This window comes from Parasteatoda tepidariorum, chromosome 7, assembly GCF_982258835.1.
Source record: "Parasteatoda tepidariorum strain Cologne lab strain chromosome 7, Ptep-v5.0, whole genome shotgun sequence".
Lineage (NCBI taxonomy): Eukaryota > Metazoa > Arthropoda > Arachnida > Araneae > Theridiidae > Parasteatoda > Parasteatoda tepidariorum.
In genome coordinates this window covers 100,717,785-100,743,853 of record NC_141761.1, presented here as the reverse complement: position 1 = coordinate 100,743,853, position 26,069 = coordinate 100,717,785, and the positions used below count along the sequence as shown (strand labels likewise).

Sequence of the window (26,069 nt, the reverse complement as noted above, 5' to 3'; positions counted from 1 at the left end):
TCGCCAATTCAGCTTGCTGTCTAAAAACAAGGGCGAGGCATAATCTTTATTTCCTATCATCAACTTATACTTTCCATTAGCTGACAATAAGAAATAGTGTTAAATCATACTTTTTCTTATCGTGTCAGTCATCAAGCTGTTAATTAATATTGTTTCTGGATAGGTTCGTTTCAATTTTCGGAATTTCCACTCGGTCACTATATTCAAAAATTTCTTATTGCCTGCATCGAAATCGTCGAAAATGTTATCCTGATCAATTTGAAAATGTGCCTTATCATTATGTTGCTCGAAGCCCTTTACTTAAATGAAAGGGGTTTTTTTTTGTTTTGCAATATTTTAAGAAATTTTCGACTTAACTGTTTAACTCTGGTGATCCAAAGAGGTGAGTCGGGTTCGAATCTCAGCGATTGCATGTAAATGAGAATTCTGCCCTCCGCTCGCACCGACTATAGTGTTAACGTAAAAATATCCTCAGTGGTAAACGGATCATGGATTAGAAATCACTTGCCGCCAGGCTAACCGTAGGAGGTTTTTGTGGTTTTCCTCTCCATGTTACAAAAATGCATGTTAGTTTCATAAAAATGTCCTCCCCAAAGTCTAGTTTGTCACAATATTTGATCGAGGAGTTCCCTTGTCTTCTGGATTAGGGCAAAATTATAGGGCTACGGAGTTGAACATTGCTAGTCGTAAACCAAAAAAGGTGTCACCTGTTCAACGCCGGTTATAAAAGAAAAAAATTAAAATCTAAAACCTAAATATGCAACGCATCATTTTTATTTTTTAACTATGAATGAAAATAATGAATTTGAATGTGTGAATGTGATGTTTTAATAATTGAATTATAATTTAGCTGTTCATTATTTATGTTTTACTATTGAAAATGTAACAAAATAAGTAAAAATATTTTTTGAATGAAGCGAAATAAACTTATATTTTATAGATATATAATATATATAATTGTTGTACCTGTCTTTAAATAATAGCGTGGTATCTTCATTCATTTATCTTCACTTATCATGGTATCTTCATCGTGGTATCTTCTTCATTTTTAATGCATGTTCACCCCAGAATGCGAAGTTAAAGAAAAGAAATTGAAATTAAATGAAATTCTCATTTTATCTTCTCAACTTAAGAATAAGAACCTCGAGAAAAATTCACAAAACTTTCGGTTTTAAAGAAGTCGAATTGAAACACTCCAAACTTCTTTTTTCAACATTTGTAAAAGCTCTCAAAGCACAAAGAAAGCAAAAATGCGGCTTTCATATAGCACATTGAGATTTCAAAAGCGGCAATTCTGCCTCCTCGTTCGTAAAGTAGCAGCTCAGTACGGTATTCTCCAGTCCTTTCTGTTCAAACTGTTTTCTTCGTTATGGTCTAACAAACTTCTTGTCTACTTCTCTTTTTGTCATCTTAAGTTTTAGATGCACTCATCTAGTGGTTGTCTGAGGAAATAAGAATTTTTTTTTGATTTGAAAGTCACTTTTTTTTAATGAAAAATGTTCTCTTTAAAGTGGCATTCTTCTACCCTTGTTCGAAGCTTTTTTAAAAAAATAGAATGAAATTTTTAAAAAAAGATTTAAAGTAGGCGAAGATTGCTCCACTTGTTTAAAAAATGAGTCCTTTACGAAAAGAAGTAAAACTTGTGTCAACATGTGTTGCAGCACGACTTTTTTTTAATGAAAGAAAAAAAAGTTAAGGTAAAAAGTTTAAATTCATAGGTTTACAAATCTCTTAATTTACGAAAGGAGAATCCTGACTTTTGTCAATGTTATTTAATTACAAATCGTCATTTTATATTTTTCCTTTATTATGACGACCGTTCATTTTTTAGTGTATTTTATACGTGGTCATTTTTAGATTTTCAACTTATTTGTTAAGTTTACTCGCCACATCTAAGATTGTTTACTTTAACTTTAAAATCATATTATAATAAGTTCGCTCCGCTATGTCAATGGTTCTTGATTTAGCTAATGAATAGAGGAAAACTAGAACCTGGTGAAAAATCAGTAAATGGAATATTCAACTATAATATTAACTTTTGGTGATTTTTCCGATGAATCGATGTATCAATAACTAAGCGTATTATTGAACGGGAAATTTAATAATTCGGCGTATCAACAAATAGGCAACAATGAGAAAATGATTAAATTGACGTATTAGTGAATGGAAAAATCCATGAAACAGCGTATCAGTGAATTGTCGTATTGGTGGGAAAAAGCAATGAATCGGTGTATCAGTAACTAGGCGTATTAGTGTAATGGAAATTTAATAACTCAATAATCAGCAAATTAAGCTTGCTGGTGAATGGGAAAATAAATGAATTGGTGTATTAGTGAATGAAAAAAATCAATGGAATGGTATCAATAGTATCAGTAAATTGGCGTATTGAAAAATCAATTGATGGGTGTCACGTAGGCGTATCAGCGAACTCGCAAATCAGTTTACAAATTTATATATATAAAGTTTATAAACCTTTAATTCATGGTACGGAAGTCAGAACCAACATTTTTGTTACTTTTATTATTTTTTATTATTCGTCTGTTATAATTTCATTAAAATATAAAATTTCTTTCCCTTAAATACCAGATCAACTTAAAATTGTAAGTTGAAAAGTGATGAGACAATATAAATTTATTAAAGTGCCAAAAATTTAAATAAATTTCACTGTAGTCTGATTACTTCCCTATTCTTAACGAAACTTCTCTATATCTGTTTTCATAGGGTTGTGTTAAAGTATGGGACATCAGTCAACCAGGAAGTAAAACTGCAGTTTCTGAATTAGTTTGTCTGGTAAGTATATTGTTATGATTTTTTAATCTCTAATTGCCATTAGACTTATCTCTATTGAGATGAGTAGACACCATCAAGTATTTTGTGCCAAAAGACGCCTTATTTTTGTTTATTTTTTAGCAAAGAGAAAACTACATTCGATCCTGTAAACTACTTCCAGACGGAAGGACACTTATTGTGGGTGGCGAGGCCAGCACGATATGTATATGGGATCTAGGAACGGTAAGTTTTACGTTCTGTATTACTCTATCCGCATCATATACACATCATAAGAGCACATGCATTAGAAATTGCCTTTATGCCGCAACAATGCCAATTGAAATCGTAGAATAATACTGAAATAAAATTAATTTGGATTCTTCCCTTTCAATTATCTGTCTCTCAATACTACTCAAGAACTACTTCGTTTTTGCACCTCGTTGCAACAGGCACCTCGAGGTTACATGTTTACCCCGTTCTCTAAAATTTCCCCTCTTCATTTCCATGGTTTTCGTAAATCTAGTTTTTTTCTTGTGGCAATACGTTTCTGTAAGAAGTTTCTTTATTATTATTTTATAACTATAGTTGAATATCCGACCCAATTTCGAGTTTCAGACTGCCAATGTTCAACTCCGTAGCCTTGTAATTTCAAACCCAACCTAGAAGACAAAAGATCAAGTATTGGGAGAAATTTGCCTTTGTGGAGGACTTCTCGGTAAGAAGTTCAATTATACATGCCTGAGAAAAATAGTAAAATTTGTGGAAATCTTGGAAACGTCAAGTTGGAAAATCGCTTAGCATTGAAGCGCCTATTCTATTTACAAAAAAGTATGATAATACACTATACTGTACAAATGTATATTAATATACGAAGATAAATCCAAAAAAAGGTTAAAAAATTATTAAAAAATTTATTAAAAGCAGATAGAAAATACAAAATAGAATTAAGATAATAGTCACTTTACTACATAATCACCAAACATAGTCTGGCAACTAGTTCTCAGCGAATGTTTTCTCAGCATGGTCTGAAGAGAACTTTGTTCAAGACTATACTTTGTTGCAAGTTAAGAAAAAACCATTATCCCTTTGGAGAGAACCAGCTTGCATCTAAGTGTACGCCAAGTGAATGCGAAGCTCTCAACCCTATATCAACATCGCCAACTCTTGAAACGTCGTTGCACAGCCTTCTTTTTTATTGCTTTCTTTAATCGTGTGTTAAATGAGGAAAACGAAATTTATTGAATAATCAATTAACAAGTAATAAGAATTAATTAAAATGATGTCTAAAAATAGTAACAAATATAAATCTTTCTATTCATATTTAAAAAAGCTGAGAAAAAAATCATAAATATTGTTTTTGTGCAGACTATTTTCTTCTACAGTTAAACGAAAGTAAAAATTCCTTATCTCGTATTTGATTTGTTAAGATCATGTCAGCATAAGTCGCACCATTTTTAGTGGTCCAATCAAATTCAAATGCTCTTGAGGCGTCATATAGATGTTTCTTCTTCAAGGACGAAAGTTCTTATCTATCGAAATATGACGCCAAGTCTATGATTCCAGTAAGACTTCCAAATTATAACCTTTCTTTTGATAATCCTGTGATATTTATCTTAAAATTATTAATTAAATTTCTGTTCGACGTGTTTAAATTTTAAAAGCTTTTAAATTGTTTTGAAAGCATATTTGTATAATTTGATAACGAAATAAAACGGAACTATATGCAGTCGCGGATGATTACTTAAATCCTGAACCGCAATCTTCTTTTCTTAACTTACAACGGAGTATAGTTTTTTTTTCACTATTTCAAAAACAAGAAATAGTCAGTGGATGCAAATCTGGGCTGTACGGAGGGGGTATAGAATTACTTCTAGGAGTTTTCTGAGATCTATGGGGTTTGGCCTTATCATGTCAGAAGACAAAATCCTTACTTAACAAGCCTAGACTTTTGCGCAGGATGGTTTTACACTACTCTTTGCTCTTAAATATAAATTAATACACTCGCTTCTGTGCGCGAACAACTTTTCTAGATGCCTTTTTATTTCAATGGGGGTGACGCACATTCGAACCGGAACAAGCTAACCTCCCAAACATCTAGAGCCACTTACCACTGTCAAACATCTAGAGGCATCTATATCCGTATTTGGAAAGTGTATCCTTTCTACAATAATTATTTTTAAATGCCATCACGTGTAACCAATTTTTTTTCCATTCTCACGTATTTTGACAACAAATTTATTTTCATTCTACTTAATTATTCAATTCAAGACATACAAATACCATTCAATAAATTCCATACTATAAAATAAATTCCATACAGTATAAATTAAATTTAAATGAATGGAATAGATTTATAGAATTCAGTTGCAATCAATAGTAATATAGCCATTAGTGAGCACCAATTTAATAAATATTAAAAATTCCAAGGATGCTTCAATTAATCCGATTTTATAAATATTTCGAACCCTTATTAGAACCGTTAGATTTAATTAACTAAAAATAAATTAGTTATTCATCTATATTTTAATCTTTAATCGAATTTCATTTATTAAATAGGATAAACCAGTAGGATAGAATATGAATAAGAAAGCTAAGGTGTTTTAATTTTACCTCTTAGATGTGTTACATATTTAAATATTATCCCTCTGACAAATATTAAATCATTACTTCTGCTCATTTGCTTTTGTGCTTGACAATTTATTTTAAAAAGGATAATAAATTATTCAACGATTAACAGTATCGCATTAATTAATCTTGTATCGTAAAATAAATCGATTTTGTTAATCACATATTGAACTAATGAACGTCGTATATAGTAAAAATTTCGAAGTATGCTTTGTTTAATGTAGGTCAATTAAAATTGTAAAATTGTTTACCGATTGTTAATAGCGCTCTTAATAATGACTCATTTTAATTTCTACTTTTAATAACTTTAACGATGACGGTTTGAAAAACTGAACAAATTAAATGGAATTCAACATTCATTAGTAATCAAATTAAATAAACCTCAGAAACAATTTCTACAATTAGATTTTAACTCCATTTTTCAATCTTAGAAAAATCGGTTCAGTATTAAACCATCATGCGAGAGCCTTGAGCCATATTATGAAAAACTTAAACCATAATATCAGTACCTTGAACCGTAGTATGGAAAGGCAAATTTGCTGCAATAAGATGTTGAATTTAAATTAAACCATTCTGAATTGAATCATGCTAACACATAATACCGTTTAATCGATTTAAAAAAATATAATAATATGGTTCAACTTTGTGTCATATTAGGGTTACCAAAAATTTAAACTATATTATAGTTCAAGAAGCTTCGAAACTCCTAACGAAGTATCTGTAGAATTTGATGAGTAATCAGTAAATATAAAAAAGGGGGAAAGTTTCACCCAGAATACCTTTTGATCTAATGATTGGATTTCCACTTTGCACAATGCAATTTCAATAATACAAGTGGCGCGCCTATTCTAATTCATTTAAATTGATGGTATTTTAAATTACATTATGAGCGAGTACTTTTTCTAAATAATCGTACCTTTTTTCCGGCATATTCAGACTCTTGATTACCAAATCATGGGATGTACGCAGTGGTAATCTGGGAAATATGATCTGAATAATCTAGTCAAGAGGACCATGCTAAGTTAAAAACCCTGTATGTTAATTGTACTTTTGCGTAATTCGTCATAACTTACTGTTTCTTATAAAACATATTGTGTGTCGATGTAACAGGGTTTTTTTTTTCATTGCAGCATTTTGATATATGGAAAGCGATAAGCCATTAAAATTCTCAGCAATTCGGCAATTTTTTATTCAGTTCTCCACTTATTAATGCTTATATATAATATTGTAAGCATTGTAGTACATATTACCAATAAAGAAAAATTTAAAAACCAATTTTAAAAATATGCAATATAATATTGCAATTAAGATAACGGATATTATATATAACTCATTTATTTTAAAAACAAAAACGAATTTGAGAGCACTGAAAAAATCATTATTAGCAGCAAATTCATTAATGCAATTAATCAATCTTTAAATAAAAATCTAGACACCGCTAAAGTAATTAAGTGGTTAATCAACCGATTTGAGTACACCATTGAAAAATAACTCCAACTTTTTTTCTTCCTAGTATTCTGTTTAATGCATAAACGTGTGATGTGTTTAGCTATAATATGCAAAAACACTCTCGAAAAGTGATAAAAAATAAAAAGCCCACTCTAAAAATTCCCCTTTTTTTTTTCCCTTTTTTACCATCGTTACTGAATCTCTCTAATGATTACAAATAAAAGCGTGGTGATTATTTGATTAATTACTGTTTAGCTTATGCTTTTTTATTCACTCCAATGCTTCTCGCTCTAATTTTCATGCGCTCGTTCCGGAAATTTTCCCGTAAACGGGAGAAGGGGATATAAAAACCATACCGCATTGAACCGGAAAAAAGGGCGAAAGAGAACATAGAAATTAAGCTCAAATGAAAGAAGTAAAAAAAAAAAAAAATGCAAAAATTTTTTTACCCCTTTCTTTGAGTAATACTTGACAAAATGTAAACGTTTAATTAAATAAAAAAAAGTAGTACTAAATGAAATAAGGGAAAGCTAGGGGACTAAGAGGCGGTGACAGAAAAACTAGTAGGATAAACTGAGCTAGAAGCGAGGGAAGAATTTTTTCCTCGTCGTTCCGGAGTCGGATTAATTGCTTTAATTACAGTAAAAGGGTGTTTTTAATCCAACGATTAAGATGCCCATTAGCGCTCTAATGGGAAGCAATAGCGCCAAGATTGCGCCTTAGCACTGCGCAAGGGGCCGACTACTAAATGAAATGTCTCTTAATGAGTTTAATGAGTTTTGTGGTTTTTGAAGAGAAAACCATATCAGAAAATGAGATCCCAAATTACTGAGTTTTTTTCGTTTTCTTTTCTTCGTTCGTTAAGTTAAAAGCTGTGGTGTTAAATATCTTTTATGGTAGCTTTATACCGCACTGAATTTCTTCTTAATTATTGTTTACGGCATATATGGAGTTTGTTTTCTTTTTAATTCGCTGTAAACCGCTTTTAAATGGCCGTACATGATTGGTTATGTTTTCTGAATGATGACTATAACGAATTTTGTTGACAAAAAACGAAATTATATGTTTTTTTAATTTTCACAAATTTTTCTTATCTTTAAAAGGAATCATATTGCGACCTTATTTTATATCTTTTTTAGTTTGTTAATTATGGAAGAATCAGAGAATTTAATTAAAACTCTTCTTTTTTTTAGATATTTTTATAAGATATAGTGTTAGACACTATTTGTGGGGTTTAGAATATACTTTAAAATTATCAGATGCTTTTATCTTTAGTGTTTAAAAAATCAGTTGAAATAGTTTAATTATAAACGTGATTATATCTTATTCTGGTTATTGTTAGTTCTAAATATTAAATCAATATTGAACAAAAAATTTACTTTAATTATTATTTTTATTTATAAGTGACGAATGAAAAAGAACTTACGCCTTTCATTAAATTTGTTGAAATAAATTTGTTTTGAAATAAATTTGTTTTTAATTGCTTACTTTAAAAATATATATATACTTTTTTACTATTAGTTCAAATTAACCATATTTATCAAGATGAAAATATTAATAAAACATTCATTAGTAATTTAATCCCAACAATAACATTAAATTACTATTTATTTTGATTAAATTCTGAGTAATGGTATAAAATAATAACACATTTCATAAACATTTTACATCAGGATTCAATTAAAGATGACACTTAATATGTGTCATACTTGATGTATTATACATGTGTGTTATGCATTTTTTTAGTTTAATTTATAAACTAAAATTAAATTTTTTTAAGCAAGCAAACTTTTAACAGTTTAACTTTAACTTTTAACACTGAGGGCAATTCCACAGTTTGTGAATGCCGTATTTGTCAGACATTAAAATCATATAACTCAGTTTAAAAAATTATTTAAAACTACAAATAATTTTTGTAAATATGAGTCTTGTTGTCATTTTCTCTTAATGCAATGTTTAGAACTTTTTATAAATGTAAAATTTTTAAAAATTGCAAACTGGCTGCATATTGTGTTGTATAGCTGAATATTGCTTCCGTAACCCCAGTTACATATAAAATTTGTAAACGTATAAAACATACAAAAATTTGATGTAATTGTTGACACTAAGACTTGTTAAACAAAAAAATATTGAGAATGATATTTTTACAAAGTTATAGGCTTTTAAAGTCTACATCCCAAGTTGTGGAATAACCTCTAACCTTATTATTTTCGAGGTAGCAACATTTTATTACAGTGAAACCTCCACTAAAGACCACCTCTATATAGCGACCATCTCTATTTACGGCCACATTTGGGGCCCACGGAATTTCATTTCAAAGACTTAGTGTTGAAGGAAACATCTAAGAGAGACCATTAAAACCCCTCCCATCGACCGGGCAAATATCTACACCAAATGCGGAAAAGTTTCAATAAGGAAACACGAAAAAATATTAAAACAAAAAATGTAACAAAACAAATAAGTAGATTAAAATGTATTCAAAATATCTGTGTGAGGCTGTTATTCAGAGAGCTCTTTTTGACGATACAACCTCATGTTGCAGTCAGAGTGCCATAAAAACGATGCTATCAATGATTTAATTCTAGAGTTGAAAGTTAAATTAGAAAAATAAAGTTTTTTTAGAAAAAACAAGCACACTTCTTCTCCTCTTTTAAAGCTAACCAATTTTTATGACATAAAATTGAAAGCAAACTTAAACAAAAAACATAATTGTTTATTTATTTAAAATAGCTTTATCATTCATAATTGGCAAGTTTGTTTTTACGCATAATTACATCAGTTGGGATCATTTTTATAGACGCTAAATTTTGTTCGTCGTTACGTCTTTCAATGAATCCAACAGAAGTGGCATTTCTGCACCAAGAAAATGACACTGACTAAAATTAAAAGCGTTTACGGAAAATCATGTACCTTCGATAACAATTTTGAAGTCTATAGAGGTAACCTCTAAGAACGACCAACCTCCATCAACGCCCATTTTATTGTGAAACGGAGAGTGATCGCTCCCAACCTCCATCAACGACCATTTTATTGTGAAACGGAGAGTGGTTGCTCCCAACCTCCATCAACGACCATTTTATTGTGAAACGGAGAGTGGTCGCTCCCAACCTCCATCAACGACCATTTTATTGTGAAACGGAGAGTGGTTGCTCCCAACCTCCATCAACGACCATTTTATTGTGAAACGGAGAGTGGTTGCTCCCAACCTCCATCAACGACCATTTTATTGTGAAACGGAGAGTGGTCGCTCCCAACCTCCATCAACGACCATTTTATTGTGAAACGGAGAGTGGTTGCTCCCAACCTCCATCAACGACCATTTTATTGTGAAACGGAGAGTGGTCGCTCCCAACCTCCATCAACGACCATTTTATTGTGAAACGGAGAGTGGTCGCTCCCGAGAGGTTTCACTGTATTTTGTTTCAGAGCAAGAGGAGTCAAAAATAGGCCAAAAAATTTTTTAACAACTATTTATTTATTTAAATTTTCATTTCATTGTATTTTCCATTGTAGATTCCATTTTTTCTTAAAATAATGAATTCTGTTTTCTACATAACGATTTTTCATTTTTTTTTCTTTCTTTTTTTCCATTTGATTTAGTCTGTGATACTTTAAAAATAATTTTTGCAATCCTATTATATTTCCTTTCATAAATTTTAATATTATTTAATTATCACTTCACTAATAATATGACTCTTTCCTCCCCCCTCAGCCAACGCCGCGCATCAAAGCGGAATTGACATCCAACGCCCCTGCATGCTACGCCCTAGCTATAAGCCCTGATTCCAAAGTGTGCTTCAGTTGTTGCAGTGATGGAAACATAGCCGTCTGGGACCTCCATAATCAAAATCTAGTCAGGTAATTGTTTTTATTACGGCGCAGTTTATACAGACACAGATCAAGGTTAACTTTCAAAGTCGTAAAAATTACGTATAATTTGGTAGCTTTTGAAAGTTAAAAATAATAATAATAATAAACATTCTGAAAAAATTGTTAAAAGGTAGGTTTCTATTAAAAAATTGTGAAATAAGACTAATTTTTTTTCGAAATATTTCTGATAAAATTACGTATAATTTGGTAAGCTTTAAAAGTTAGAAATAATAATTCTAAAAAAAAATTTTTTTTTAAACGTTGGTTTCCATTAAAAGTTGGGAAATAAAACTGATTTTGTTTTCAAATATTTCTGTAAACATTATGTATATTTTGGTAGCTTTTGAAATTTAAAAATAATAATAATACTCAACAATCTGAAAAAAATCGTTAAAAGGTAGGTTTCCATTAAAAATTGGGAAATAAAGCTAATTTTGTTTTCAAAATATTTCTGTAAAAATCTATATATATATATTTCTCTTACACGGCACCAAAAAAAAGCCTCATTACAACTCCCCGAATGGCAATGTTAGAAAATCAACCAATGATTGCTGCTAAAAATGTCACATGGCAAATGTCACATGAGGTGGCTCAACATATAGCGCTTTTAAAAACGGAAACAATAACCAGAGTGAGCATTATCAGGATGTTCAATTCAGATTCATGCCCTAAAAACATGACAATATTTAATTTAAACTGGCTCAACATATAGCGCTTTTAGAAACGGAAACAATAACCAGAGTGAGGATTATCAGGTTGTTCAATTCAGATTCATGCCCTAAAAACATGATAATATTTAAATTAAACTCAATTAGGAATTAATTAGGCTGGCCTTCTCCATGACTATAAATAAGTCACAAGATCAGATTTTTGAGAAAACCAGTTTAGTATTGACTAAACAAGTTTTTAGTCATTGACAACTTTATGTTGGACTGTCAAGAGTTAAGTCATTTGACAGCCTTTCAGTAATTGCTCCAAGATGCCAAATCTATAATTGTGTTTGGTTAGTGTTAATTTCTTAGAGCTTTGCGGAAAAAAATGTTTTTTGGAAAAAATTTAATTGAAACTTCTATTGGCAGTAGGCAAGGGGAACTGCCAAAATCAAAATGCAGCATGGCGACCTCCACGTGGTATTTCTCGGTTAATGCTAACAGCCATGCATTTTAATTTATTGTATGTAAAACATCCTTATTTTGTTCTAAAATGTTATGTACTTTATCACAAATGTTAATTAATATAGAAATTGATTTCAATAATGCTGATCACCAAAAAATATTTCATTTGGCGATAAAACAAATTTTTGTGTTCTTGAAAATGAAAGACTTTTTGAGGGCTATTATCTCACAAGGAAAAGTTAGGATTTAAAGTTTATATTTTTAAATAATAAAATTTTTTTCTAAAACTTTCAGAATTTCTAGCATTAACTAATTTATTATACACATTTAGTTGAATTTAGGTGAATAACTGCAATATTTGATAATTTATTTCGCTAATATGTTTCTCATTTAGCTAATGTTTTGATTTTTTCACCATGTACAATCTAAATAGCTAATATACTTTTTTAAAAGCCAATAAGAACATTGATAGAATTCTTCTACATAAGTACAACACTATGTCTTTGATGATAAAATACTACGTCTTTGATGATAATATACTATGTCTTTGTGCTAGAACATTGTGTTCATTGGCGAGCGAGCGCAGCGAGCCATGGTTCACGGCGTGAACCACATAGAATTGCGTAGCAATTCTCGGGGGTTGGCGAGCGTTAGCGAGCAGGGGGCGGAGCCTCCTAGTTACTTATAATTTGGTAGCCTTTGAAATTTAATAATAATAGCAATAATAAACACATTGAAAAAAATTGTTAAAACATAGGTTTCCATTAAAAATTGGGAAATAAAACTAATTTTGTTTTTATAATATTTTCGTAAATATCATGTATAATTTGATAGCCTTTGAAAGTTTAATCTTGACTTGTCTGTATAGGCTACCAAATAGTGACGTGTCAGCATAGGCTGCCAAATCTTGCCGTGCCTTACTAAATCTACAGATTTATTTATTTCTGTATAAGCTGCGAAATTCTAAGTAATTTTTACGAAATTTTGATTCAACCAATTTTTAAGGAAATATTTTGAAAACAAAATTAAAGTTTTATTTTCTGATTTTTAATAGATACTTACCTTTTAAATAACTTTTTTTATTGTGTTTAGTATTTTTTTTTTTTTAATTTTATGGTAAAATTTATTTAAATGTATCAACATATTTATTTATTTGTTACGTTATTAAGTTCGAAATAACTCTTCCTACTCTTAAATAAGCTTCGATTTTTAAATTTTATTCAATTAAATAAATTGAAGCATATTTGTAGCTTAAGCAATAAAATATTTCACTTTGAATAAATACGAAAATTATTATAGAAAGACTTTTCTACTACAAATAGATACCGCGGCGACAACATGAATGAACTTGAAGTGTCTGTTTTAAATTGCAAAAACTATTTAGTGCAATCTGCCAAATTTAAATTGTCTGTATCTCTAAACTTTACATCAAACGTCGTCAAATTATAGATTACTTTTGCATTGTGGGGAATGAGCATTCGACAAGGCCAACCTTTATCTATCAAGAAGTACCCCAAGATTGAATTGAGTTATCATGCTTTATATATTAATGAATTGATGTTTAATAATCGAACTGGTAGTTACACCACATTACTCTCCCTCCAGAATTTTTATCAGGGATATAGAATTCGATGAAAGTGCACCATTAGTTCTCGTATTTGCGAATGACCGGGAGACTTATATTGAGTTCACCGAGTTTTGAGCTTTTGTCGTGAGGGCTGTATTAAGTTGACGGTTGTGTGTGAGGTAACTCCTGTGTTACTATCAGCAGTCGAGTGTGTGCGGGATACCGATGTGTGTAATTAAGACTGTGACGCAACAGCGCTAGGAAGACGATGACGAGGTCACAAAGAGCAAGTCAACTGTTCAATGTGGACCATCCATCGAAGTAGGCGTGTTCAATTCGAAGTTGGTGCGCTCAGATCACGTCCGGAAGTCATTTATGTGGGAATCATTTAGATTTAAACAATGCCAACCTTCATCTATCAAAAAGTACCCCAAGATTGAATCGAGTTAGCATGTCTTATATACTAATGAATTGATGTTTAATAATAGAAGTGGTAGTTAGGCCACAGCATCAATCAAATTGTAAGGTGTTCCCGTTTAGCAGAATTTTTTGCTAAATGTTTATATTTGACACTTGCCGGCCAGGTGGCCGAGCGGTTAGCGTGCCTGACTGCGAAGCCAATGGCTGCGGGTTCGAATCCCGCTCTGGGCATGGATGTTTCTCTCTGTGTTGTCCTCTGTTGTGTGTGATGTGTGAATGCGGCCCGCCCTATGAACGGGTTTGTGGCAGTGTGGCGTGGGTAATGTTGCTCGCCTCCGTGACTTAGGTTCACAGGTGCCCACTGGGTAACGCTAAATGAGCAACACTTCCGGCATCTTCCGAGGTGAAGAACGAGAGTTCAAGTGCCTGCCGTTATTTAAAAAAAAAAAAAAAAAAATATTTGACACTTGTTCATGCTAATGTGTGCAAAATTTATGCAATTTGCAGGCAATTCCAAGGCCACACTGACGGTGCAAGTTGCATAGATATATCTAGTGATGGGACAAAACTCTGGACTGGTGGATTGGACAACACAGTGCGATCTTGGGACCTAAGAGAAGTGAGTAACACCTTCAGTAGTTTTTACAGGAATTTGAACAACTAGTACTTAAAGGTACTTTATATCATATACTGTTACTTAGAGGTGCGTTAACTAGTACTATTCTTTGAAAACTCTATCGTCACATAAATAATGCCTTTCATATAACATTAAGATTATCTTACTGTCGATACATACTATCAATACATACATACTTTTACTATGACATGGCAGTTTCAATTCGAAAGCATTACTAACGTTTCGCATATAACACATTGGCGATTTTTTTAAAATAAATAATGAATTAGTTTTTTTAAATATATAAGCTTTTTGTTTGTTTTAAATTCAAATAATTATTTTCGGATTGTATACAGATTTTGATATGCTTTGTAGCGCTTTGTTTAGAAATTAAAGCACTCAAACTGTAGATTTTTTAGATTCTTTGACAAAATTACTCCGAAAATCACGTTTTATCCATGTGTCACAACCCCAAATTTAGATCGCCTCGGATTCTATGTCCAGTTGGTGAGCTTCTCCGAAATTGAAAAATTAAAGTAATAATAATTCATCTAAAAGTAATGATAATAATATGGTTTCACTTTACATCTGTCTTGTACCTTTGTTTTAATTGTGCTTTTTTTAACCTTTTAGGGTCGCCAGCTTCAGCAGCATGATTTTACCTCACAAATATTTTCTTTGGGATATTGTCCGACTGGCGAATGGCTAGCTGTAGGGTAAGTAAAGTTTTTCTCTCTCTCTACATCTTATTTTTTTAAAACAAAAATTTTGAGTTCAACTAAAAAAAAATAATTTGAACAAAGAATTCAATTTTTCAAAATGTTTTTAACTAAGAACACTTTTTATAAACTTCGTCCAATTAGAAAAGCTAATAATAATCGCTTATTATTTTAGTTGAGATGCTGACAGATTCTTTTATATTCATAATCATTGTTTAAAATTGAGTTCTATGCTTGTTTTTTAGAATGGAGAGTAGCAATGTGGAGGTGTTGCATTGCACCAAACCTGACAAATACCAACTACATCTTCATGAAAGTTGTGTGCTCTCGCTGAAATTTGCATCTTGTGGTAAATGGTTCGTGTCAACAGGCAAGGACAACCTCCTAAATGCCTGGAGGACACCATATGGAGCCTCTATTTTCCAGGTAAGGCGTTTTTCACCAAAGAAAAAAGCAATTTTTATGGTTTAAGAATTACCAATGAAATTTAAACGCCAAAATTTTTCACCCAGAATAACAATATAAAGTTTGAAAATCAACAATGGAAGCTCGTTTTCAAAAAATTTCACCTAAGGAAACAGGATTATATATGCATAGTTTAAGAATAAACAATTGAGGTAAAACGCCAAACTTAAGTAATCATATATTTATACAAACGCCTTAAGTAATCATATATAGTTTGAAAGTTAACAATGGAAGTGCATCTTCGAACTTGGTCACCAATGGAAACATAACTACTTTAGTTTGAAAACCGACAATTGAGGTAAACCGCCAAATTTGTTTTAACCTAAATTAACAAAATTTAGTTTGAGAGTCAACAATGGAAGTTCATATCTGAGCTTTTTCACCTAAAGAAGCAGAACTATATATAGTTAAAAAATAAACAACTGAGGTAAAACGCCAAAATTTTTTTCACCTGAAATAACAATATATAGTCAAATAATAGTAATCACCAGAATAACAGTATATTGGAAGTCAACAATGGAAGTTCATCTTCGAAATTTTTCACCTAACAAAAAGTAAATTTTATAGTTTAAGAATTAACAATGGAGTTTAAGTGTCAGACTGTTTTCACCCAAAGTAACAATGTATAGTTTAATAGTCAACAATGGAAGTTCATGTTTGTATTTCTTCACCTAAGGAATCTGAGATATATATAGTTTAAAAATAAGCAATGGAGGTAAAGCGCCAACCTTTTTTTTTAAACCTTAATTAACATTCATCTTTGAACTTTTTGAAGTAAGGAAAAAAAAGAACTATATGTGTAGTTTGAGAATACAATATATATATATTTTTATTCATGATGAAATTCAAATATTTTAAGATTTTTTTATCTACAAAACAATGAATTTGAAAAGCAATTTCTGAAATTTATGTTTGATTGTCTTAAAATTTATGTCCGTCATGATTGGTTCTCTTTATAAATCGTTGTATACTAATTGTTTATTTATCTGCGCAGTGGTGTTATGATAAAATTATTGCGCAACTAAATTCCAGAAGCATTTGAGCTTAAATGTTTCTTTTAAATTACTTGCTTTAAGTACCATCTTGCAACCTTTTAGTTCTTGCTTTTTAAAGGCTTATTAGGAAGAAAAATTATTCTTAAGAACAAAAAATAACTTTTTTCATAAAAAAAAAGTTCTTAATAATCATTTGGGGAAATTGGTTTTTGCAAAGCCGGACGCGCTAATGAAGGCCACTAATGAAATTTTACTCTTTTAAATGAGGAACTATATGAATATGAAGAAAGGAGCCTTTTGTCCTGTGACTTAATATGGTTTAAAATTAAAATTTCCTCTCGCTTTATTATTCGAAATCTTTAATCAAAAGAAAACCCTCTGCTCCCCTTTAATTTGTATCCGTCTCTCAAAAACGGGAAATTTCCGGAAACCGGAGTAATTTTCCTTATAAGATGAATAAGGAAAATGGGTGGGAGGGGGTGAGGTAGAAAAGAAGTAATAATTTTTAAAAATGAAAAAAAAATAAAATAAAACTAGCCTATAGATTAAAGAGGGAAAAAAATCGCTTGGTAAAAATAAACTTATTAAATTAATGCGCGAAACATAAAATTCGCGATAAAAATTTAACTTTAGAATTAATTAGACGATTTCAACCAGGTTTTTTTTTTTTTCCTTTCTTCGAATAAAAAATTCTTTTAAAAATGGGAAGAAAAATAGTTATATGCGCAGCTCTTTCTTTTCCTATCCTTTTTATTTAGCGAGAAGGCCAAGATTAGAAGGTAGGCTGCCTGTAAATTAAGTCGAACGTATATAAAATGGGGTGGAGGCAAAAAAGATGGTTGGGGGGAGGGGTCCCCAGAAGAAAATGAGTTAGTATGTTGATTAAATGCGAGGAGGGTTTCAGAATGCTATTAGAAAAAAAAGCGCCTTCCAAATTAAAGACAGTGTCTTGATGGGAAACTGGTGGAGGGTGTAGTAAGGTGTGGGGTGGAGTTAAAAAAATGAACGGGCCTTACACGCTATGCATATATTGCAGCAATTTTTAATATTAATGAAAGCGAAAAAAATGTGCTCCGGTTATTCATTTGAGATGGGGAGGTGGATGGGGGTGGTTCGAACCTTTTTTGTTCATTAGTGAAAAGCAGGGAAGTTGGTACTAAGTGCATTATCGCTGATCAGTTTTAATTGGACCAGCGATGGAAACAAATCCTTCTTTCATATTAATTGGCGCTCATTGTCTCGACTAGCATAACCCTGATTAATTCTGTCCTGATTTTTTTTTTTTTTTCAATTAGCCGCCTTTAAAAGGTATGCGACAAAAATTGGAAAGGTGACTGTGAGCGATAGCGGTGTAAATTGTCATTTGACTTCTGAAAAAGGTTTTTCCCTTAATTTAAATTTTCCTTTTTATGAAATACATTTGCTTATTAATACTTAGGCTATTTAAAAAAAATTCCGATGAATGGGGTTATCATTGCAATTTAGGAAGCTTAGTGGATGAAGGTTCTGAGTGATATTTTTTTTCATTTTAAAATTGAAATTTCTTGTTTAAACTTTATTTAATAATGAAACATTGATTCAGCTTGCATAGTCTTTAAATTTCCGAGATATAAATGGATAAAGGTTCTATATGATATTTTAATAAAAAATTCTAATTTTTTTAAGGCCATATAGTAGTTTTACTTAATAATACAATTTTAATTTAGTTAGCATAGTCTTTAAATTTTGGTGATCTCAGTGGAGGAAGGTTCTTAGTGACATTTTAGAAAAAGATTGAGATTTTTCTGGGAAATATATTATTTTAGTTTTACTTAGTAATACAGCATGAATTTAGATTGCATTGTCTTCAGATTTTGGTGATATCAGTGGATGAAGGTCTGAGTGGTATTTTAATAAAAAATTAATAAGACTTTCTTTGAAGACATATAGTAGTTTTACTTGAATCGTACATATAATAGATTTATATGACTTAGTAGATTTACGTGATTTCAGTAGAAAAAGGTTTTAAGTGACATTTTGGAAAAGATGAGATTTCTCGAGAAAATATATTGATTCAAATTTATTTAATAATTAAACATTGATTTAGTTTGCATTGTCATAAAATGTCGGATATATCAGTGGATGAAGGTGCGAAGTGATAGTCTTTGACTGTTTTTGTTGGATAGAAAGTGTCCAAATATATTTAGAAAGAAACAATATACAAATTAATGTTAAAAAATTTTGTTTTTTTAACAAATTGAAATGCTAAGCGTGTGAGCTCTATTGTGCGAACAGTTTAAGGATAAGTTTTACTCATTGAAAGGGTATGGATTAGAATTTAACGCAAAATATAATCTTTTTTCATTTTGTCAACGTATTTTATACCTAACAATTAAACCTAGCCGTTTGAACTTAATTTACTAAAGCTTGTTAAACATTCATCCCTAATTAATTGTTAAATAAATTTATATTCTGAATTTCTATAAATGATAAAGTTCTTATAAAATTAAGAGCAAATTACGTTGATTAAAAGAAATGAAAAAAAGCATTTTTTTTCTGTATAATACAGTAATAATTTTGTGAAACCTATTTAGATTGTACATATTTAAATATTTACACCTTCTAAGATTTAAAAAAAAAATTTAACAGTTTTGAATTCGAATTTTTTCTTCCTCTTTAAAAAATTTAATTATAAAATGTGGCTCTTTTTATTTTTGAAAGAATATTTTAGTTAATTTCAATAGTATGAAATATTTGGTATTTTTCATATTGTATAAAATACCGGGCATATTTTTAATAGAATGAAACATTAATTTCCAAGTCACTCTACCTTTCATATTTATCTTCAAGTTGGCTTGTATCAGTTTTCTCCTTATGGAATCTGTTTCAGAAATGATTTTATGAAAGAGAGCGAAAGTGGGGGGGAAGCGAGATATAGGGGAGGGGGAGAGAAGATATACTTTTTCAATAAGACAGACAAATGCCACTTTCTTAATAACTTCAAAAGCAAAAGAAAGAAAAAATTCTCTTCAGTTACTTGATTTCATCTTTTTTCTCTCTTCTTTTTTACTTGGCGAGTAAAAATATTCTGAAACTATAATATGTAATGTCTTTTATTTTACCAAATGAAAATTCCTTTCTTGGGGATTATCAAAGAATTAAATAAAGAGGGTTTTTTTTTTCTTTCCCCCTCCACTATTTGCGTATTATTTTCTTTCTCTTCTTTTGGTTCTTTTCTATTTAAAACCACGGAGATCTTAGAAAATTTACACCGACAGTCAGAAAAAAGGAGGGAAAAAGTTGCAATATATGAAAAAAGAAATTTTTCCGAAAGAATGTGTTTGAAAATATCCCCCCGCCTAACCAAAATATGCGTATTTAAACAAGGAATTTTTCCCCAATTGAACTTTTTTTTGCTAAGTGTAATCCTCACAATATCATTATGAAAAGATTGAAAAATATTGTAACACTGCGTGGAATACTAATAAGTACAGAGCTCTTGAAGTTAATAAATTTGTTGAATAGTACTTTTTTACAAGTATAAATACCAAGGAAAAAATCTTTTAAGGATTAAAATCAAATCTTTTCTAGTATCCTTTTAATTTCTTTTTGTATGTAGAGATTCTTAGTTTTAATTATCTAAATAAGATTTGTTACTGTTGAAAAAGTTCGGTTGTTTCTTTTTAAATCGTTTCATTTTTCAAGAAATCTTATAAGTTTTATTGGTTATTATTTAGTTTGATTAAGGAAGAAAAAAAACATATTTGTTGAAGTTTTCATGTCTTCGATGCAAAAAGTAATCATTTTGAAAAAGAAACATTGAAAAAATAAACATAAAGTTTGTTTAAATAACATTTTTCGGTAAAGTTAATTAAAGCTTTATTTAAGCCGTAAATATTATTAAAAAAATATCTCATTTTACATTTTCCTGGCTGTTTTATTATCAATAAAATCCCCCGCTTGTTTTTGATTTGGTTTTAAATTGCTGGAGTTTTAGCAACATGTTGTTTTTATGCAACTTTAATTTCACTTAGATATCCAATCCATGGTTTAAGAAAAAAATTCAATAAGTTTCAAATAAAGATGAAGAAAAAACATATTTTGCTGTTATTAAATATTCGTTAATAAAAGAGATTTTACAACGCTGAATTTTGTTGTTAATCGGATAAAAAGAGTGCTTAAATGTTATAGAAAAACATCTTAAATCTGTATTTATTTTTGTTAGGATAAAGTAAATATTTTACTTTATTAAAAGCTGCTTTTTGCCCTTATTTATAGCTTGTAACGTTGAAGGAAAGTATCAATTAATTTCACCAAAAAATATTTTATTTCAGTAGATTTTCAATTTAATATATTCAGCTCTTGCTAACAAACTTAATGAGATATTTTCACTTTGCATCGATTCTGTCATGATAGCTTTTAGATTTCAATATATTCACTAGTTTTTGGTAACAATTCCTCAGTTATTCCGAATTAGTAATTAGCATCTAATTATTACAAATTATCAGATCTTAGAAAGCTAAAATTTTGTTAATCGGATAAAAAGAGTGCTTTTGTTGCGAATTAGTAATTAGCTTCTAATTATTACCAATTATCAGATCGCACAATGTTAAATTTTGTTAATCGGATAAAAAGAATGCTTTTAAATGTTATCATAAAATATCTTTGGTAGTCTTTGTATTAATATAAAGTAAATATTTTGCTTTATTAAAAGCTGATATTACAACTATCTAAAGCTTATAACGTTGAATGAAAGTATCAATTATTTTTTTTAAAAAAATAGTTATCTTCTAAAATATTTCACAAATTCAATTATTTTCTGGTTAGTTATTACCAATTAGCATCTAATATTTTTACGAATTATCCAATCTTACATTGCTGATTTTTTTTTTTTGAGAAAAAGAATGCTTTTAAATGTTATTTAGACTTGTAATGCTGAATGAAAGTATGAATTTATTGAAAAAAAATCATTATGATCTCAAAAACATTTAAATTTAGTTGATTTTCAATTTAATACATTCAGCTTTTGGTAGTAAATTTATGAAGATATTTTCATATTATTGCTAAATAATTCCTTGTTATTATCGTCTAGATATCAATAAATAGCATCGAATTATTTCCAGTCATAAGATTTTACAACACTGAGTTTTATTGATTAAATAAAAAGTGCGCTTTTAACTATAATAGAAAAATAGCTTGAATATGTAGCTATTTTTTTTTTATATAACGTAAATATTTTTGTATATTAAAGCGGTTCTTACAACTCCTTATAATTTCCATCCCTAAATGAAATCGTAAATAACTTTCTAAAAAAATTAGTAATATTTTTAAATTGTTATTTTTGGTAGAATTTTTATTTAATACATTCTATTATCGTCAGGTAATGTAAGAAATACTATTTCCACTTCACTGCGTTACGGCTTGTAACAACATAAGCGTTACGGCTTGTGACAGCATAATTATTTAGTTTCTGCTAATTGTTCCCTAATTATCATTAAATAAGAAATCCTATTACAACTACTTACTACTACTACTGTGTTCTATTACCACTACTTATGCAAGTAATTGTTAAAGAATGATGTTGAGCTAAATGAAATAGAAAATGCTGTTTCACAGTTATATCTCTTGAACATTATCACCTTAAATTAATACTATTACTATGTTATACTATTACTGTGCTATGCTATACTATACTATACTATACTATACTATACTATACTATATATACTATACTATACTATGTAACACATTAAATAGCTTATTTAATTGCAATTCCAACGATGCTTCTTTTTTTTCACTACTTCTTTTAGGGGAATAATAGAGAATTGACTTTAGTTAAACATACTTCTAAATTTTAAATGCATACACAACATGCTTTAAACAGATCATTTTGTTTATCTCGATTTTTGTGTTCAAACAAAGGACAAACAAAACACATTTCAAAAAGAACTTTTTCCCACACTTTCTTCTGTAACATGGAATTATAGCGAGTTAGTTGTCAGAACCGGGTTTAAGTCTTATGAAAAGAAGAAATACAAGTTGCTTCAAAAAATAAATTATTCAAAAAATAATTCAAAAAATAAATTATATTAATCTGTTTTTTTTTTTTTTTAATACAAAATTCTTAGCTATACAATCTTTTCCATAAAATCGATAAATTAGCTTTCAGATAAATAGTGGCGCTGCGATAGTTTTAAGTCCGACTCATTTTATTTGTTTTTGTTTCGTAGGAGTAGTACTTCTAAATCTATCCATAATCACGAGTCTGAAATACACATAGAAACGTTTTGTTGGCCAAATCTGAAATTCGTGGTGATAAAATTATGAATTATTTCTAATTCGTGGTTTTTGTCTTCTCTTTGCAGTCGAAGGAATCTTCATCAGTGTTAAGCTGTGACATTTCGTCTGATGACAAATACATAGTAACTGGATCCGGTGACAAAAAAGCAACAGTGTATGAAGTCATTTATTGAATCCTCACTTGACACAAATAAATCACCTTTTTACACTCCAAAACTGTTACACCTTCACCACAATTCGCCAAATTGAAGCCGCCAACTATATACTCTTCAATAACAATTCTTATGACAATTCATCTTTGATAAGTCATTTTAAGTGCAATAAATGCGCATTCGAAAACAAAACACAAATCAATGATGATGATTATCCAATGATGAAACTAATTTATCAAATTTGCATTGTTTTGGAAATAATTTCGTTACATAATTTATGATTAATTTATGAAAACTAATCCATGAATTACTATTTTCACTCGGCTTATAATCATTATAAAGTTGCAAAACATCATATTTTTATTGTGCGAGTTTCGTTTCCTAATGTCACAGAAGGATTATTTATCAAAGTGTAATATAGATGGCGGCACAGGCATGAACAGTGTTCAAGACGTGGTGTTATTTATTTTGTTTCCGTGTTCTTCAACCATGAAATAAAATGGATCTTTCTCTATGGATAATAAATCAAGGATGCCTTCTCAAGTTCCATGCACAGACTCACATAACTATTTACAGAGTGACTTCAACTACTACAATTAACGGTGCCACCAAATCCTAAGTCAACTAAGTTCCAAAACTTGCCGCTTGTGGCTCCGTAGCGGACTACTACTATCTGGAAACTCTACAGGCAAAAAGAAACTACTATGAGAATGTGTCCTAATAAAAAAAGAAAACTGTGCTCCTTTTTTCAGTACGTTTCATCTCTCGTGAATGTTCCAGTTATAACATTTTTTTTAACTACTGCTGCATTAACTAATGAACTGCTGAAAAAATATGGAATTACAGCTTCAACAATTTTGTTTTTGTGGTTATTATAAATTTATTCCGTGCAAAGATTTCTATGTAATGATGCCACTTCTAATATTTTTAAACTTCATACTTAAAAATGTATAAATATGAAAGCTGGTTGATGAATAACAAGACTGTTTATTATTGTTTATTAGAAATTTAAAACGAGTCTATAGGAGACTAAATTTTTTTCCTGAAATTTTTATTTTTAATCATTAAGAAGTATGACATTTTTCAGTAAAAGTTAAAAAATCGTTATTTTTATCATTAAAAAGTGTATTTTTAAGCATAAATTTTTTTAAAAAAATCCTGAAATCATAATTTTTAATCAATTAATTTTAATAAATTTTTCAGCATAAAGTTAACTAAAATGAAAAATTTCATCGAATCATAATTTTCAAACACTATGAAGTTTGATATTTTATTATATTTTGTATCCAAATTTTAAAAGGAATTAATGTATGGTTAAATTAAACATTTTATGAAGAATTCAGGATAAACTATATAACAAAATTAACTTAAATTTTAATTCTTAATGAACGATGTAGTTTAAAATAATTAAAAATTAATAAAATTTTGAATAATCTAAATATAATCTAAAATTAATAAAAATTTTGAATAATCTAAATATCATTTTTATTGACTCTTTTACTACTAGTAAGCTTTAATTCCGTTATAATAATTCGTTTGGGTTTAAAAATTGATAAGTTAAATAAATAAAAAAGTGGTCACCTGTCGTGAAACTAAACAGATAAAAACTTAATGATCCGTAGGAGTAAAAAAGAGATATTAATGAATAATTTTTTTAATAAAATTAATATTAATTCATTAAAACAAATTATAAAGTAATACAACTGGTAATTTGTAAGCGACGTTATCATATGTAAATCGTGGCATTTGTCAATTCTGAAACCAATTAAGTTCGACACACGCGTGACGTCGCTTACAGATAACCAATTAAATCTAATTTAAATCACGTGTTAAGGCATAATCACTTCAATTCAATTGCAAATAGAAAAAAAAAATTCAATTTTGATTTCGCAATCAACAATAGAAAGTATTCTATCCTAATTTAGTCATTCAATTCAATTATATATTTAATTTGTTTTTCTTTTACATTTATACAGATAATTTTTTTTTTCTCCACCATCATAGTCTTGAACGGTGAAACTCAATGTGATATGTGTGAAAGTTTCAGCTATTTCTGGTAATTATACTATTTGTGAAATTTCATGCACACTGATGTGGAAATAAACAAAGAAAAATCTTGTTAATAACTGTTTTTTATTTATAATTATAAATAGAATTCACTTTGTTACTTGTTGTCAATCATGGATTTTACTGAAAGATTCGATGAGTGTGTATTGCTTTCCAAATGTGTAAAATAATCGTCAAACTGTGTATATTTCATTACTGGAAGATTACAGCGTTCTTCTCTGTGGAATCTTTTTACGAACATTTTGTATAGCACTGAAATTCAATTGTTTGAACTGCATAGACATTCGGTATACAAGGTATATTTGCTAAAACGAATCCATCTATATAAAATAAATATGTCTACTTCCATAAGGACTTGTACAGTTTCAGAAACGTTCACGCAACGTTGGACTGACGTCGTGTTCTCATTGTTTGGAAGCGTTCAAATGCGATCTCTTATTTTTAACCATACAATCTATGGTGTTAATATCAACTTGTCTTTCTTTTCTATATGCTTGTCTATTGTCTCTTCTGACATAAAAAATAGAAAAATTAATGTATTTTCTTGTAAGCTTGCATTTTCATGAAATGGTGTATCGTGTTCATGGTGAAAAAAAAAAGGGATTTTTAATCAAAATACAGTTCAGCTTGAAAGAGGATAAACTTTTTATTTATTTATAACGATTATAGGCCTTTCTTGAATCGTGGTCCAACTTCAATTTTGTTCGATTCGAGATTCAGAGACTTATAAGTTTTATTCGAAACTCTTCCTCCAAGGAAAGTAAAAATAATTAAATAAAAAGCCACCACTTAAAAGTCTTACCTTTGAGGCAAAGCTATTGTTTTAAACTTAATAAACCATATTGCTGTAAAGAATTATCTGATCTTTAGAACGGAGAAAGAACTTATTCAGAAACTTTTTTAAAAATTGCCAATTTGGCGAGATTTTTTTCACCTAGATAAAAATCAATGAATAATCTTC

At 29.7% G+C, this 26,069-nt stretch overlaps 1 protein-coding gene across 15 annotated transcripts in view; it reads left to right on the top strand.

Moving 5' to 3' along the window:
- LOC107445534 (transducin-like enhancer protein 4) overlaps positions 1-25,167 on the top strand; it is a 290,011-nt gene extending 264,844 nt beyond the window's left edge. For 14 of the 15 annotated variants that reach the window (XM_087168362.1, XM_087168359.1, XM_087168357.1 and 11 more), the window contains 7 exons: positions 2,722-2,790; positions 2,911-3,012; positions 10,556-10,701; positions 14,323-14,434; positions 15,065-15,147; positions 15,396-15,576; positions 22,955-24,902. In XM_087168362.1, the coding sequence (XP_087024488.1) occupies positions 2,722-2,790; positions 2,911-3,012; positions 10,556-10,701; positions 14,323-14,434; positions 15,065-15,147; positions 15,396-15,576; positions 22,955-23,062 (801 nt within the window). In that variant the 3' untranslated portion in view covers positions 23,063-24,902. Of the gene's footprint in view, positions 1-2,721; positions 2,791-2,910; positions 3,013-10,555; positions 10,702-14,322; positions 14,435-15,064; positions 15,148-15,395; positions 15,577-22,954 lie in introns of all 15 variants that reach the window. The other variant, XM_087168360.1, reaches the window with a different exon arrangement.
- The last annotated feature ends 902 nt before the right edge of the window (positions 25,168-26,069 follow it).